At 37.2% G+C, this 13640-nt stretch overlaps 1 protein-coding gene and 1 non-coding gene across 2 annotated transcripts; one reads left to right on the top strand and one right to left on the bottom strand.

The window, feature by feature from the left end:
• Positions 1 to 4634: 4634 nt before the first annotated feature.
• Positions 4635 to 12543, top strand: LOC145218822 (scavenger receptor cysteine-rich domain-containing protein DMBT1-like). The gene is made up of 13 exons (XM_080086230.1): positions 4635 to 4768; positions 4924 to 5090; positions 5642 to 5792; positions 6206 to 6381; positions 8299 to 8452; positions 8912 to 8960; positions 9243 to 9408; positions 9616 to 9773; positions 9978 to 10149; positions 10661 to 10731; positions 10942 to 11131; positions 11375 to 11483; positions 12141 to 12543. The coding sequence occupies exons 1-13, from the start codon at positions 4639 to 4641 to the stop codon at positions 12302 to 12304; spliced, it is 1857 nt and encodes a 618-aa protein (XP_079942356.1). The 5' UTR covers positions 4635 to 4638; the 3' UTR covers positions 12305 to 12543.
• Trnas-gga (transfer RNA serine (anticodon GGA)) lies at positions 7071 to 7144 on the bottom strand. The gene has a single exon. It is a non-coding gene; the product is annotated as a tRNA-Ser (tRNA).
• Positions 12544 to 13640: the final 1097 nt, after the last annotated feature.

The raw sequence follows: 13640 nt of genomic DNA, 5'->3' as shown, positions 1-13640 counted from the left end.
ATAAAAATAACTATCTAACCTGCATGGGTGTATGTTGTGTATCCTTTGGGATTTGATCCTCATTGCCATTCGATTGCTCCGGTGGGTCTGGGATTCCGTTTGGGTCAAATTTGTCAAATGCTATTCGATCTGATAAAAGTGACCCATTACATACACAAATTTTTGCAATGTTTATCGTTTTTAACCTTGGTTTGGTGGTGGTCGGTGAAAGGTAATGTCACATTCTTCGCATGTTATCTTGTCAGAAACCTGAAAAATAAAAAGTTAAGTTGTTTTTTCAATGACAACAGTGTGTTGTGTGTTTAGCGAAAAATAAAAACAAAAATACGTCACCTAATACATACCCCTCATCTTCAGTGGTTGGAACAATATTTTGGAAGCATTTTTAATGCAAACTATAAAACTATTCATTTACACATATAACTTTCGACAATATTTCTTTAGAAATCAAGTTATTACTGTCGGTACCTCTTTGCAACTGCAGAATGTACGGCCGATATCTCCAAAATGTTGTTAATTATAACCTAAGTCAGTTAAATGGGAATTAAATTTTGCAAAACATTTGCACTTACCGGTAGTTTGGTATTTCGCTGTTCATCCCACACCGAACTTTGTGGTTCTTTTTTCGACGTGTTGAATGACATTTGTTTATTTGCTAAAGTAATTAATTGTACTTTATTTTAGTGTATCAATTAGCTGCAGACATACAGGAGGGCATAGCTAGCATTAAAGTAATGATAAAGCGAGGGGACACATTAACAGGACTGTAATCAAATTCTATTTATGCTGCAGCTATTGGTTTAATTACAGATTCATAATTTTTGTAAAATCAACACGGCCTTTGTAATCAGAGTATGACATAAAAAGAACTTTATTATTAAAAACGACTCAAGCTATGGGGTGACAACTTATTCAAATCATTGCTCAGCAAATTCTAAAACTGCTTTTAATAAGTTTGAAGCGTGCTTTTTGTTATATCCTAAATAATTTTTTGACATTATTATAAAACTATGCAATTTTACTTTGCTGAACAAATCATCGATTAAATAGTTTATTGACTTACAATTTTGAATGATTCAGCCACACGCTTTAACGATTTATTTTACAAAGTTTGAGCAACAGATGCATTCATTTTGACCACTCAACAGCAAAATTATTGTACAGCCATCACACACAACACAACTGTTTAATACACCACCTACAAAAAGCGATGGTACACACGAACATTACTGAATTGACACTGCTTACTAGAAGCCATAATAAATGACCTCAACAAAATAAATGAATATATCTAAACAAAATGGTTTAAATTACATCATTGCCATTCGAACCAACCTTCACAACTTAATTAATGTGCAAATTTACACGATTTAATAAAAACCTTTTTTAAAAGTTTACCGTACATAGATCCTTAGAATTCGTATAAACTTGCACTGTAAAGTTTTTCACAAATTATGTCAAAGAAACAATAACTGTACAGACTAACATTAACAGAAACGTCAAAGCATTGGATGCGTTATATCACACTTTTGTAACTAATTGGAAGTGACGTGGCAGAATCGTGAAAAGGAATACAGTGAGTGCAAGACGTTTTATCCAATCTTCGAGAAATGACACAAATACACATAAATTTTCACTTATAAAGCAAAAAGTTAGTTGTTTGTCTAAGTTGAAACCTACATATTTTTTCTAATATCTTAAAAGTCAAATATTAATGGTTTATTAAAAGCTGGTGATGCCACTTGTATACCTTTTGGTACTGGTACACCCCATGCATATGTTGGTGCACCTTAGGGTGCACCGTACACACCGGTTGAAGAGCACTGCTCTATAGCATGCGGTAAAAATAGGAATTGTGAGTTCTCAAAAACTCCAAGTTCTTGTGCACGTTTTAATTAGTGTCAATTAAGGTGTTTCATTAAAGATGACGCTACTCAAAGACAGGGACGCAGTTTGTGGGTAATGTCTGCAGTAATGAAGTACTGTTTGATTTATGGTAACAAAGTCGCGATGAACCAATACAAAAAACCTCAACTTTTAAAAACTTGCTTCATATTTCTAATAAGCTATCTCTTTGTATTGTTTAGCACCGTACATTGCTCCTTTTGCTGATCACCAAACGGTATAGCAGGGAGAAACAGAACCAATCCAATAACTGTACATCCATTTAAATAACAAGTAAAAAGTTTTCACAAATGTGTCTCAAAAGGTTTCACATACAATAAACAGTTGAGGGAATGAGTTCTGGGTAAACCACTTAACCCAGTTACAAGCACTCAGCATTGTAATAATAAAAAGATTCTGCCCAACCTTTAACTTTAATAAAAAGATCCCACCCTAACTATTAATGTATGCAGGCTGAACTCAGGTTAAAAAGTGGGCCGGGCTTTTCGCGAATTTTTGTTTTGGGTAGTCATAGGCGCCGAGTTTTACAAAAATGCAAAGTGGCGGACGTAATATATGACGTCACTAAATGTGACGTCACTAATGCGTGCAACAACAAGAGCTCAAAGCCTAACAAAGTTCCAATAAAATGCAACGTTCGTCAAAATCATTTATGAGAGAATGTTTAAAATAATATAAATTTGAAACACGTTGCTGAAGAGTTACCGTTGGTTTGGCAACGTTTAAAAGAAATGTTTGGTCACGATCTTTTTGCTTTGTACCAACTGATATAATTATTAATTACAACACATTCGCATTGTACACAATAATGATCATCCATTCACTGCCAAACAACTGTGTGTTTGATGTCATAAACAAGGCATTATCCCAAACGGGTTGCAGTTTGGAGGCACGTTTTGTTGTTTTTTCGCCAGCACCCTTGTTTAAATGCAAAATCGTTCTTGATTTTCTTCACATTTTACGATTTTTCGTACGATACTGCTATCAAACTAACCAAAATATTCACGATGGCCGTCACCGTGCTTTAAAAACGCAAGGTTACGGCGCCACCCCGCCACTGCCTACTCGGCGCCTATGTGGGTAGTAACTATCAAATTGATATATACTAAGTTTTGAATGTGATAAGGCATTAAATGGGAGGTGGTTTATGTAAAGAATAACAGCAAATTTTAAAAAATTATGCTTTATTACCCAATGTATTTGAAGGATTAAAGGTTCATGTTTCAATTTCAGTAATAAAACCAAAACGGTTAGAAGGTGAACGAAATAATTAAACACAGGTTCCATAATACAGTCGAACCACATGAGTTATGTATTACGCATTAAATCCAGTTGTTTTAAGCGGCATCGTTACCGCATAGGCGCCGAAACTGTATTGTTCCGGTTTGAGTCACCTGCATTGTGTTACGGGGCTGCGATAGTTTGCGCCGGCAATGTCTTAGTAGGCCACAGTGCATTATAGTGTGGATGAGGAAACCTGAAGCATAAAAAGCATTTTAGCTAAAATGTAGCATTATGATACTGGTATAGCTGAAACGATTTAAACAAAGCTTTTGCAACACTTGACTCGCAATTCAGTCACTGACCGATTGATTCAACTGTAAGAACTGGTATTGGACAAAGTTTGCTAAATACCGATAGATGGCACAAAGAGCATTTGTAAATTGTCAAGGAAGATTGTATGAAAACGCTGACGGTTTATGCGATTACAGTTGAGGTGAGGTTTTACAATGAAAATAATTTTAACCTGCAAACTTAGTTCTCGTGTTAAATTTAGCCCCTAACTCTATCCCAGACGATCTGTAGTTAAATAATTGTGCTCTTTACGCCATCTATCGGAACTTAAGAAACTTTATCTGTCGCAAGTTTATTAGTAGCTCTACCCACGTATACACCCTTGTATAGCAAACGATTTAAAGGTGTAAGTAAAAGAGGGGGTGGCCAGTCGTGGGGAGCCCTGCAAGCTAACCAACCGTGTTAGGTAAGGGGTGGGGCTTTGATCTTGCTCATTTCAATTTTAAACTTGGGCGCCAAAGGACTTGTGAGTTTTTTTGTATAATGACCAGGGAAAAAATGCTGTCTTGCCAAATAAAATTAAAAATCGTGCAAACTGCTGTAAACACTAAAACGTGTTCTGTAAAGCTTACTATTAAACTTTTACTATGAGTTTCAGTACATATAGATGGTTAAAATCTTAAATGGTACACTTTATATCAGACTGTTACTCCCAACAAACTCGAGTGGCGTTACAAAAAAACAGCAGCTGCAATGACGGGACTTGTGGATTAAAACAATGGGCACTGTGTGCAGCTTGCTTCCGCGGAGTTTGAAAAAAGAACGACGACTCACGTGAACAACGTAATACGCGTTTTAACCCAGTTAGATGTAGCGGCATCGGCACAGGATAAGCGTCGCAACTGTATTGATCCGGTTTGAATCACCTGCGTTGTGTTGCGGGGCTTGCGGTGTGTACGACTGTTTATTAGACCACAGTGTGTTATAATGTCGAAAAGGAAATTGGCGCATACGAAGAGTTGCAGCTGAGAGGTAGCATTATAAGACTTGTATTGCTAAAATGATTTAGGCAAAGTTGTTGCCACACTTGACTAAACAAGTTCAAATAAAACATGTTTAAATATAGAAAAGCAAAAATATGCGTACGTAGTATATGTGCAAATATATATAGTTGTAGGTTATATTGGCAGTAGTAACTTAGTATGTTTAATGATTTATATGTATTGTATATTAGCAGGTATAGTTGATGTATCAAACAGTTGTGTTTTGTCAAACAAAACGTCGAAAATGTCAATTTTGCTGGTAAAGTTTGCTCTTTTCGTGGGCCTAATGAGTTTATTGCATCGAGGTAAGTAAGTTTTGGCAACTATAGCAATAAAGCATAGCCATTCAAACAAATTTGTACTCGCGGCATATAAATTTACAAACTAAATATTGCAATTTATCAAATAAAACCATTGAACAATGTGTAAGTTTATTTCTAATGGTAAATCTCATGTTCAGTGTCGGACGGTCAGTGTCACGAAGCGGAAATAACTACAAGTTCGCTAGGAGTGAACATTTTACCTCAATGTACCACATATACTCGACGTGTCATCCACTCACTGGGGGCCACAAGAATGATTACTTATTTTGGAAGTGGAGAGCTAGCTGCAGACAACTTTTGTAAGGTAAAGTCTTATGAGTATAACCTTTAACTTCGGTACACAAAATGCTGTTGGTGCATTTCTTTGTAAACTGTATGGCGGACAGTTTGCACACTTTCGATCTTTCTACATCTTATTGCAAGCCGTTGATTATTATTTTTTCGATGTTTTAACCAGAAAAAAAAAACAGTTTGTATGACACACGTGCGCATATAACACATTTATCTCGACTAGACGATTAAAGTAACGAACCAAAATCACTTCTTTTTAAATACTTTAACTCGATTTCTGGCTTGTTTCATATTGCCTGCTTGAAAAAAAAATTGTCGTAGACTTGATTTGGAGTTTTAATTGAAACAAAGTGGTTTTCGGAAAACGTTCGAAATTTGGTTTTGAACAAAACAGGCTGAAATTAGCCTTGACTTTTTACTCGGCCACATTTCTGTCGTATTTGTTTGACTTGGTTTAAACTGACGTGTTTTACACAATAGTTCGTTCAAGCTAAGAAGACTTAACGAAACAAATTGTCATGAATGTGTAAATTTTAACCTTTAGCCTCATTGTGTTTAACCTAGATTTACGAGGGACCCAACGAGGAAGGTACATTGGCTGGAACGTTGGAAGGTGGAGGTTTATCTTTTCCGGTTTTTATTGAAAGCTCTACTGTTTATATAGCTTGTGTCACAAACCTCACAACGGGAACAGTAAAAATCGTATTGCACGCTGGTAAGTCAAATTTAACACGTTTTCCAAAAAGGTTTCATTTTGTGCAATTCTGAAAAGTCACTTCGTGAACTTGGCCATCCTCTTAAGTTTATCAATTCGGAGTCAAGAGAATATGTTTATTGTGTGTTATTTTAAGGTTAATACAGGCAAAGACTTTCATTCTGTTAAGTCTCATCAGTGAAACGGGTGAACATTAAGGGTAGAGGTTTGCGCAGCCAGGCCAAACAAGTCTCATGTTTTTTGAGTAACAGTTTAAATACATGTGGTTAAGTAACTAAGTAACTGTTCAGGATTCACAGTTGTTTTTATCGGCTGTAATGTGTGCAGTTGAACTATCAAACAACTTACGCTTATTGTGCATCAGCACGAAAGCTCCTATGGAGTTTTACATTACTGTTTTCTATGTGTTTTAGCTACTTTGTGCGGAGAAGATGCTACCGGCCCGGTTTATAACTTACAGTCTCCAAACTTTCCGAGTAACTACCCAGCTACGTCTGGTTGTGTTTGGAGATTTCGCATGGAAAGCAGCACGTCCTTGGTGTTTCAATTCTCCACTTTTACCATCGAAAATAACTTTGACCTTTTATACGTAAGTGAGTGGTTATTTCTTTTTAAATTACATTGCAGAACCAAAACGGACCGAACCAGGTTTTAATCAAGCCTCAGTTTGTTCCGAGTTTGGATTTTTTTTCAAACATGTTTTATTGACACAAAAGCCGAACCTATTTTGAAATGCCTGGCTCCAAACAAAACTTTTATTTAAATCACAACTAAGATGAACATAAATTTGTAACTGGGATCAGCCCTGAAGCGTCTATGCAGACCAGCCATCACGGCACACTCATATGTAAATCACAATACGCCAGGCCCACCGGTCACCAAGCATTCACCACCATATGGCAAGGCGTAGGCTAGAAAAATCTAGCCTGCGGTGGGATTCGAACCCACGACAGGAGTCTTTCCGGGACTCGCGCTCTACCAACTGAGCTAAACAGGCCCAGTGGAGAATCCGCCGAAAGTCGAATCACAAGCACCGTTGTCTGCCTCGTATGCTGCACATGTCAGCTTCGTAGTAGGGGATCGCCAGATTGACCAGTATCAGTTAAGATGAACATAAATTCATAACTGGGATCAGCCCTGAAGCGTCTATGCAGACCAGCGATCGCGGCACACTCATATATAAATCACAGTACGCCAGGCCCATTGAAGGCGCTATACCGAATCAGCCGGTCACCAAGCATTTACCACCATATGGCAAGGCGTAGGCTAGAAAAATCTAGCCTGCGGTGGGATTCGAACCCACGACAGGAGTCTTTCCGGGACTCGCGCTCTACCAACTGAGCTACACAGGCCCAGTGGAGAATCCGCCGAAAGTCGAATCACAAGCACCGTTGCCTGCCTCGTATGCTGCACATGCCAGCTTCGTAGTAGGGGATCGCCAGATTGACCAGTATCAGTTAAGATGAACATAAATTCATAACTGGGATCAGCCCTGAAGCGTATATAGAATACATCGTTCAGACGTTTTAACAATCTCTGTTGTCATCATCAGTGGAGGTTGTCAATCAAGCTGTAGAACGCGGTATATAAAGCACTAAGAAAAAAAGGTAAATGCCAGGTGTGTGAAGTGACGTCACAGGCGATAACAGGGAACTGGCGTTTAGAACGGTGACGTAGAAAAAAGATAAGAACCGAAGAAATAGGTCAGGTGTTGAACAGACGCAAGGGCGTGGAAACTGTGTCGATGTTGAGCTCGGAGTCATGCTTTTTGAATAGAAAGCGATTCGAGAAACAACAGTTTTACGCGGTCTTGGCTCGTCAAAATTAACTTTATGTGTGGGATTCAAAAAAATGTGCCGACACACTTCTGATTTTTGGTCCATGCGATGTTCTTAGAGTCCTACAGCCAGATTTTGTCGCGTTTCCCCAATATATGAAGCGCCGCAGTTGCAAACCAACCGGCAAACAACGTTAGTTCTTTCGATATGTTCCTGGTGCTTTTTTATAGGAAAATACTGTGAAAGTTTGTTCGTTTCATGGATAAGACGCAAGCGGATGTTGGCCCTGGTTCGACAAATATAACGCTCCAATTTCCTATTGACTCTCACATCACAGATCGCCATTTTACCAACAGCATTTTTGCTTTGATTTTCTAACTAAACCACTCAAAGAAATCCATTTTACCGTTGCCTAAAAATCTAGAAAAAAATTGTTATTCTTTCACTCGTAGATAGAGATTATTTTGAGTGCAATCAAGTCCTGACTGTTGTTTATTTAGTATTTTTTCCCAATGGTTACTAAGCCGCTAACAAACTCTCCAGGCACTCGAAACCCAGTCAGAGCGGTTATTACACCCAAATTTCTGTGAAAAACAGTTTTATTCCATTGACCAACCCCAGACATGTTTTTGCGGCGTCATAACTTCCCTTTTTTCTCCCGCGCCTTATGCACCCCCGATTTAAACCAGGGTTTTTCCACTAGATCAATGGAGCGAAATTTTTTTCAGTTTAAAGACGACCAAGGAAATGTAGAAAGATTGACTGGACATTATGGTGGAGGATTGAATCACACAGTTACTGCGACAAATCTTATTCTTATCTTTATCAGCGACGTTTCCGGTACTCAGCAGGGATTTAATGCGACGGTCAACCTTCCCTCAGGTTAGTGCTATTTGGTTTTAGAAAGCAAAAGACAAAAAACAAATCGGACAATGAATGTTTTAGGTACATTTTCAAAGGTTGATACTGATGGAAAAAAATTAAACTTTCCGAATTACCCGTAAAGTAAATGAGATTATATTAAATTGATTTGCACCATATCATGTTCATTATTTGTCATTTTGTCAATTCAGTGGCATCGAGCTGTAATTTTTTAGGTTGTGAAAAAGGGAAAACAAAACCCATTAGGTTCTTCTTGTAGAAAACTACAAAAATAGTTTTGAAACGCAAGTTTAGTGAAATGGGCTGAAGCAAAATTTTATCTATGCAATGCGGAAATGCAGATAATTTAATCAATCTTGTTATTTGGTTCAAAAACTTTATCTATCCAATGCAGCAAGGTGCCTGTTATTTAGTTCAAAAGGGGTAACCTAACTAAAAGTAATGTAATGTTTTTTGCAGGAACGGAACAATCAATGAGCGTGTGCCAGACTGAAAGTTTGACCATCCCGTAAGTTCTTCTTTTTTTACTTTTTGATTGATGTAACATTAATAAACCTTAAGAGATTAGTAATGATTGGGTTACTTTAGATATTTGATTTTTGGCATAGTGTTTTTAGACATCGCACAAAAACTTCGATTGTACAAATAAAATATAAGCTGTAAAGGTATAAAGAAGGAAGAATTGGATTCAAAGTTTCCAACCAAATAGTTCAAAAACCAGTTACGTTACGCATTGAGCAAAACGCAAACGTATCAAGTATACTGTCACCGCTATAGTTGCTATTCGCAGGGTAACAGCTGATGAACAGACCACATTAGACTATGAACTCGGTGACACACTCTACATCGCATTGGACAGGGAAACTCCCCTTTCTCTACTTAACGACAACTGCAAGGTCACGGGGGCAGACCCGGTGTTTGTGTTTGACATTGGTCAGTGTGAAGGTGCCTACAAGGTAACATACGATTATTTTATATATTGACGCTGCATAAACTGATTAACAACGCTCAGGCAAATCATCGGTTACTTATTTAAACAATGAAAAAACATAGTTAGCAAAGATGAATGGTATTTGAATTTAACGCGCCATAACATTGTTTGGTTTTGTAAATTTTTTTGCGTTTTTACTGTGAATGATTACGTACATTTTTTGTATTAACAGAATGAGAACGATATGGTGTCAGTGTCGTTCCTGATCTGGAGATTCCTAGCTCCGTCTACTGCCGTGATCCAACGCGACGTGCAAAACAAGCTCAATGTGACTTGTCTATTTGAAGCCGATCAACTTCTCACGTCATCCAACGTCCAACCTCAAGCTGGGTAAGGCGACAACAAAGGCACATGCCAGATGTTACTTGGCACACGACATCAGTTGGTAATTATTTCATTGTGCAATGTTAGTTTTATCATCACTAGTACTGGCCAAACATTATGAAAAGTAACCAATAAAAACAAGAAAATGAAACTATAGTTCTAAATCCCTATAGAAATATGTTTAATTATCTTCGAAATAACAATGTACAGATCCGTTGAAATTTCGGCCGAGAATACAGGAAACTTTGACGTCGCTCTAAATCTTTTTACAAACGAACATTTCAACGAAAGCTTGCCTGGGGAAGTCACTGTGCCCAACTACATTTTTGCTGAAGTTACACTTGAAGAAATTTCTCCAAGCAACGATGACTTCATTGTCCAGGTAAAAAGTAAAACAAACTTATTGGAGCAAAATGGATAACAAACTCACATGATACACTTGTGTTTTTAGTTAAACAGAATTGTGTTACCTGTAGTCATTGTTTTGCTTTGTATGCAACATAGTTGAGATCTGACCCGAAATTCAAGCCTGAACCCGAATCGTTTTGAATAAGCCGGTTAAGGCCCAAAAGTTTGTTTGACAGACATATCCATCAAAGCCTGCAAAAGTACAGAATATGTAATTACAATGGTTACGGTCATACAATGTGAAGTCAGGTCCGAATTAACCCAGTTGGTAAAAAATAACATCCGAATCGACCCAAAATGTCCGGTCCGTACTCTGGTGTGTAACTTGGTTTTGTATTTTAAACATAACTCCATCTTTAAGCCTTCCTTTAAATAAAAATTTTGAAACCTATCTAAAACAAACCTTATTCCGTGATTTAATATTGAACATCCAAACAATTTTTAATATACTGTTCATATGAATTTGGTACACTGTTTGTGCACAGCTTGAAGAATGTTGGGCGACACGAGTTGAAAACGCCAGTGGTTTGCCGAACTACCCTGTTGTAGCAAGCGGGTAAGCAGTAGTTGTGTTTGACATGCTCTTGCTTTTCGAACGGTGCATTCTATTTCAACTTTTTTTTTTCACGGGGTTCGAACCCAGGACTCTCCCGGGGACGAATCCCGATCAGGTTTTTTATGTCTGTATATGGGTCAGGCGCGCCAGACCGTTCGGCCAAGTTCCTGCCCTATTTCAACTTGCTTACATTGATGTGAATATTATTAGATGCATTGCGCCACCCAGTGGAGGCGAGGCAGCCGATGCAAAGATGTTAATGCGGAATTACAAATCCAACTTTGCGACGTTCAAGCTGATGAGCTTTGTGTGGACAAACTTTACCGACGCAGAACAATTTATCTACATCCACTGCGACGTGACCATCTGTCAAAACTCAACTGGACAATGTCCTGGACAGGTGAGTTGAGTTTGTTTGTTGTGTTATGCTCATAATAAGTACTTCGTCCAGCTGCTTACATCATTGCAAGTAAAGTGGATTATATTTGATTTACTTATTTGTCAATAAGTTTGCTTTAATTGAAATGAACATAGAAAAAAACAAGATGTTTGAGTTTTTTCAGATTACATTTAGCTGCTTTATTTATCCTTAATAATACTTATAAACATCAAAAAAAATTATAAATATTATACTGATTTGCAGATGTGTGGTGGGAAAAAAAGACGATCTGTTGACAACAATGGACGCAGCCATCGAGTTTCTGCAGGGCCAGTGCACATCTTACAAACTACCAAGTATTTGCTTATGCAAGGTACCAACACAATAATTAAACTCTTCTACATATTAACTTAGTTCAGGACAAATTACTGCAGTTGCCTATGTTTCAAGTTATCAAATTGTTGTATTTATCAAGTAAAACCATTGGGGACATATTTACTTAAGCTATATTAGGCCTCAATTATTAAATATTTCTCCTGTTTCTATGACAGTGAATTTGTTTGTTTGTTTTAATTTCATCCTCGATGGGCCGGCAACGCCTAAATGCGTTAACTAACAGTCATTAGAACTCACAAACTATTGAACACAAGTCGGTTGTACTAAACCACTCGGCCAACTTGGCTAACTTATGCATCGCTTTTTTGAAGTTTTATATAGGAAACATTCTCGGCCTTGAGTTGACCAGAAAACAAAAAAGTTACTTTAAAAACGAAATACTTAGTACTGAATAATGGTATGCGATGGCTTCGAATCCCACCATCAACTGAATGTTTAATCTACGACTTCTGGTCGCACTGAAATGCATTGATAATTAATCAGCTTGATTCGGCATTAAGTTTCTTGGTCTCGTTCGATGTATACATAAGAATAGTATTATTTTTAGTCTGCATGAAGTGTTAAGCTCTAGTTCCCGTAACAAATGCTTTCCATGCACATATGTTTAGCTAAGTTAAACCTTCTTTTTCTGCAGACACTCTAGGAGACAGAAATGAAGCTAATGAAGCTAATGAAGCAGCTTATAACATCTTCCAACTTGGGATGTTTGTTCTTCTGACTGCTGTAATTTTTGCGGCCGGTTACCTCGTATGGGGCATAATTGCCCAAAATCCAAAATCTAAACAAACTGGTCTATAGATAACATTTCGCAATAACTTTTCACAGATAACATTGTACTGTTTCTGACCACATAAAAACTCTTAAAATTTTCCCCCAAACAACAACTAAACTTAGATTTCAAACTAGAGGGTTCAAAGCTAGTCATTACAGTACATGGAATATTTACTGCTTATATTTACTATTGTTGTCTGAAAAAATACCTTGTCGAAGTGTTTATGTTTCTATGACTGAAAAACAATATAATCGGATGCAATTGATACTGTGTGCGTATTGGTTATATGGCCACCAAAGTCACATTTTTGCTTTTAACGTTTCAATTAGCCATTTTAGAGTAGCATGTATCTCTTAATTAAATTGTGAGAGGAACTACTACGAAGTTTGTAAGATTATGAGCAAATTGCTGTTTTTTTAATAGTTGCTACATTTGCATGATTCATAGGAACCACTAAGTAAAACTAGAATGGAAGTTTAGAAATGGCAGTCACAGCCAGAATAAAGTTTTATGGTCAAAACATTTACTGGTTAAGTATTAAACAAGTTTTTGGATGTCGAGAGGAAATAATCTTAACAAGCTTATTTGTGGTGGATTTGGTTTGCAAGTTGGGATTGTTTCTTATGGTGACTGAATACGATTTTATTTTTAACTTAATGCCTCCACCTAGTGTATTGATTGTTTCCAACGTTACATTTAGTTTCGGATACAAACCAACCTACGACAAACATGTATAATCTGTTGAATCAAATCTTCACAAACAAATACACATTTTACATATTTATGTTTTAAAGAAAATCCATGAGTTTCGTTGCTCTATTAGTCTGGTATTTTAACGGTTTAGATTTCGTTGGTCTTATCTATTTTAACATTTTTATTCATTAAATGTTTTGACCAGTGGAAACACATATGTTTATATTTAACTGTAATTGTTTAATAATTTGGATTTCACCTTATTTTTTATTATGGCACCTTTAAAACGTACCGCTAGTTTGCCATATTTATTAACTACTGTCACGCACCAATGATTTTGACATCGACGAGTCGCGCCTGCACATTTGTAATTGTCCGGTGAGGTCATGTGAGTTTTGTGCTGCCATGTTTCGTGCTATATTTAGGGTAGTTCTTGCCTGGGCCTTATGGTGTTTAGAGCGTTCGCGTTGTAGCTGCAAAACATGGCGGTGTTGTGTTGCAACTTATTGAAACTTTGAAGATAGCCAACGTCCTTTCAGTTTTATATTTATTATTTGTATTAAACTTACATTAGTTGTTCAGTGTGAACATTACACCTTTGTCTTTAGCAGTCAGCCGTCAGTGCAGGAGAAATCTATTAAGTTAAAGGCGGTGATCCGCTATAATAGT

Source organism: Phallusia mammillata, chromosome 3 (genome assembly GCF_965637545.1).
Source record: "Phallusia mammillata chromosome 3, kaPhaMamm4.hap1.1, whole genome shotgun sequence".
Taxonomy (NCBI): Eukaryota; Metazoa; Chordata; class Ascidiacea; order Phlebobranchia; family Ascidiidae; genus Phallusia; species Phallusia mammillata.
Note: the sequence above shows the minus strand (reverse complement) of the source record. Positions and strands in the feature narration are given on the sequence as shown.

Excerpts from the sequence above, each read along its gene's own strand:
- LOC145218822 (XM_080086230.1), top strand. The coding sequence starts at position 4,639 with ATGTATTGTATATTAGCAGGTATAGTTGATGTATCAAACAGTTGTGTT. Across the intron at positions 6,382-8,298 it reads ATAACTTTGACCTTTTATAC|TTTAAAGACGACCAAGGAAA; the intron begins GTAAGTGAGTGG and ends AATTTTTTTCAG. Across the intron at positions 11,132-11,374 it reads CTGGACAATGTCCTGGACAG|ATGTGTGGTGGGAAAAAAAG; the intron begins GTGAGTTGAGTT and ends ACTGATTTGCAG.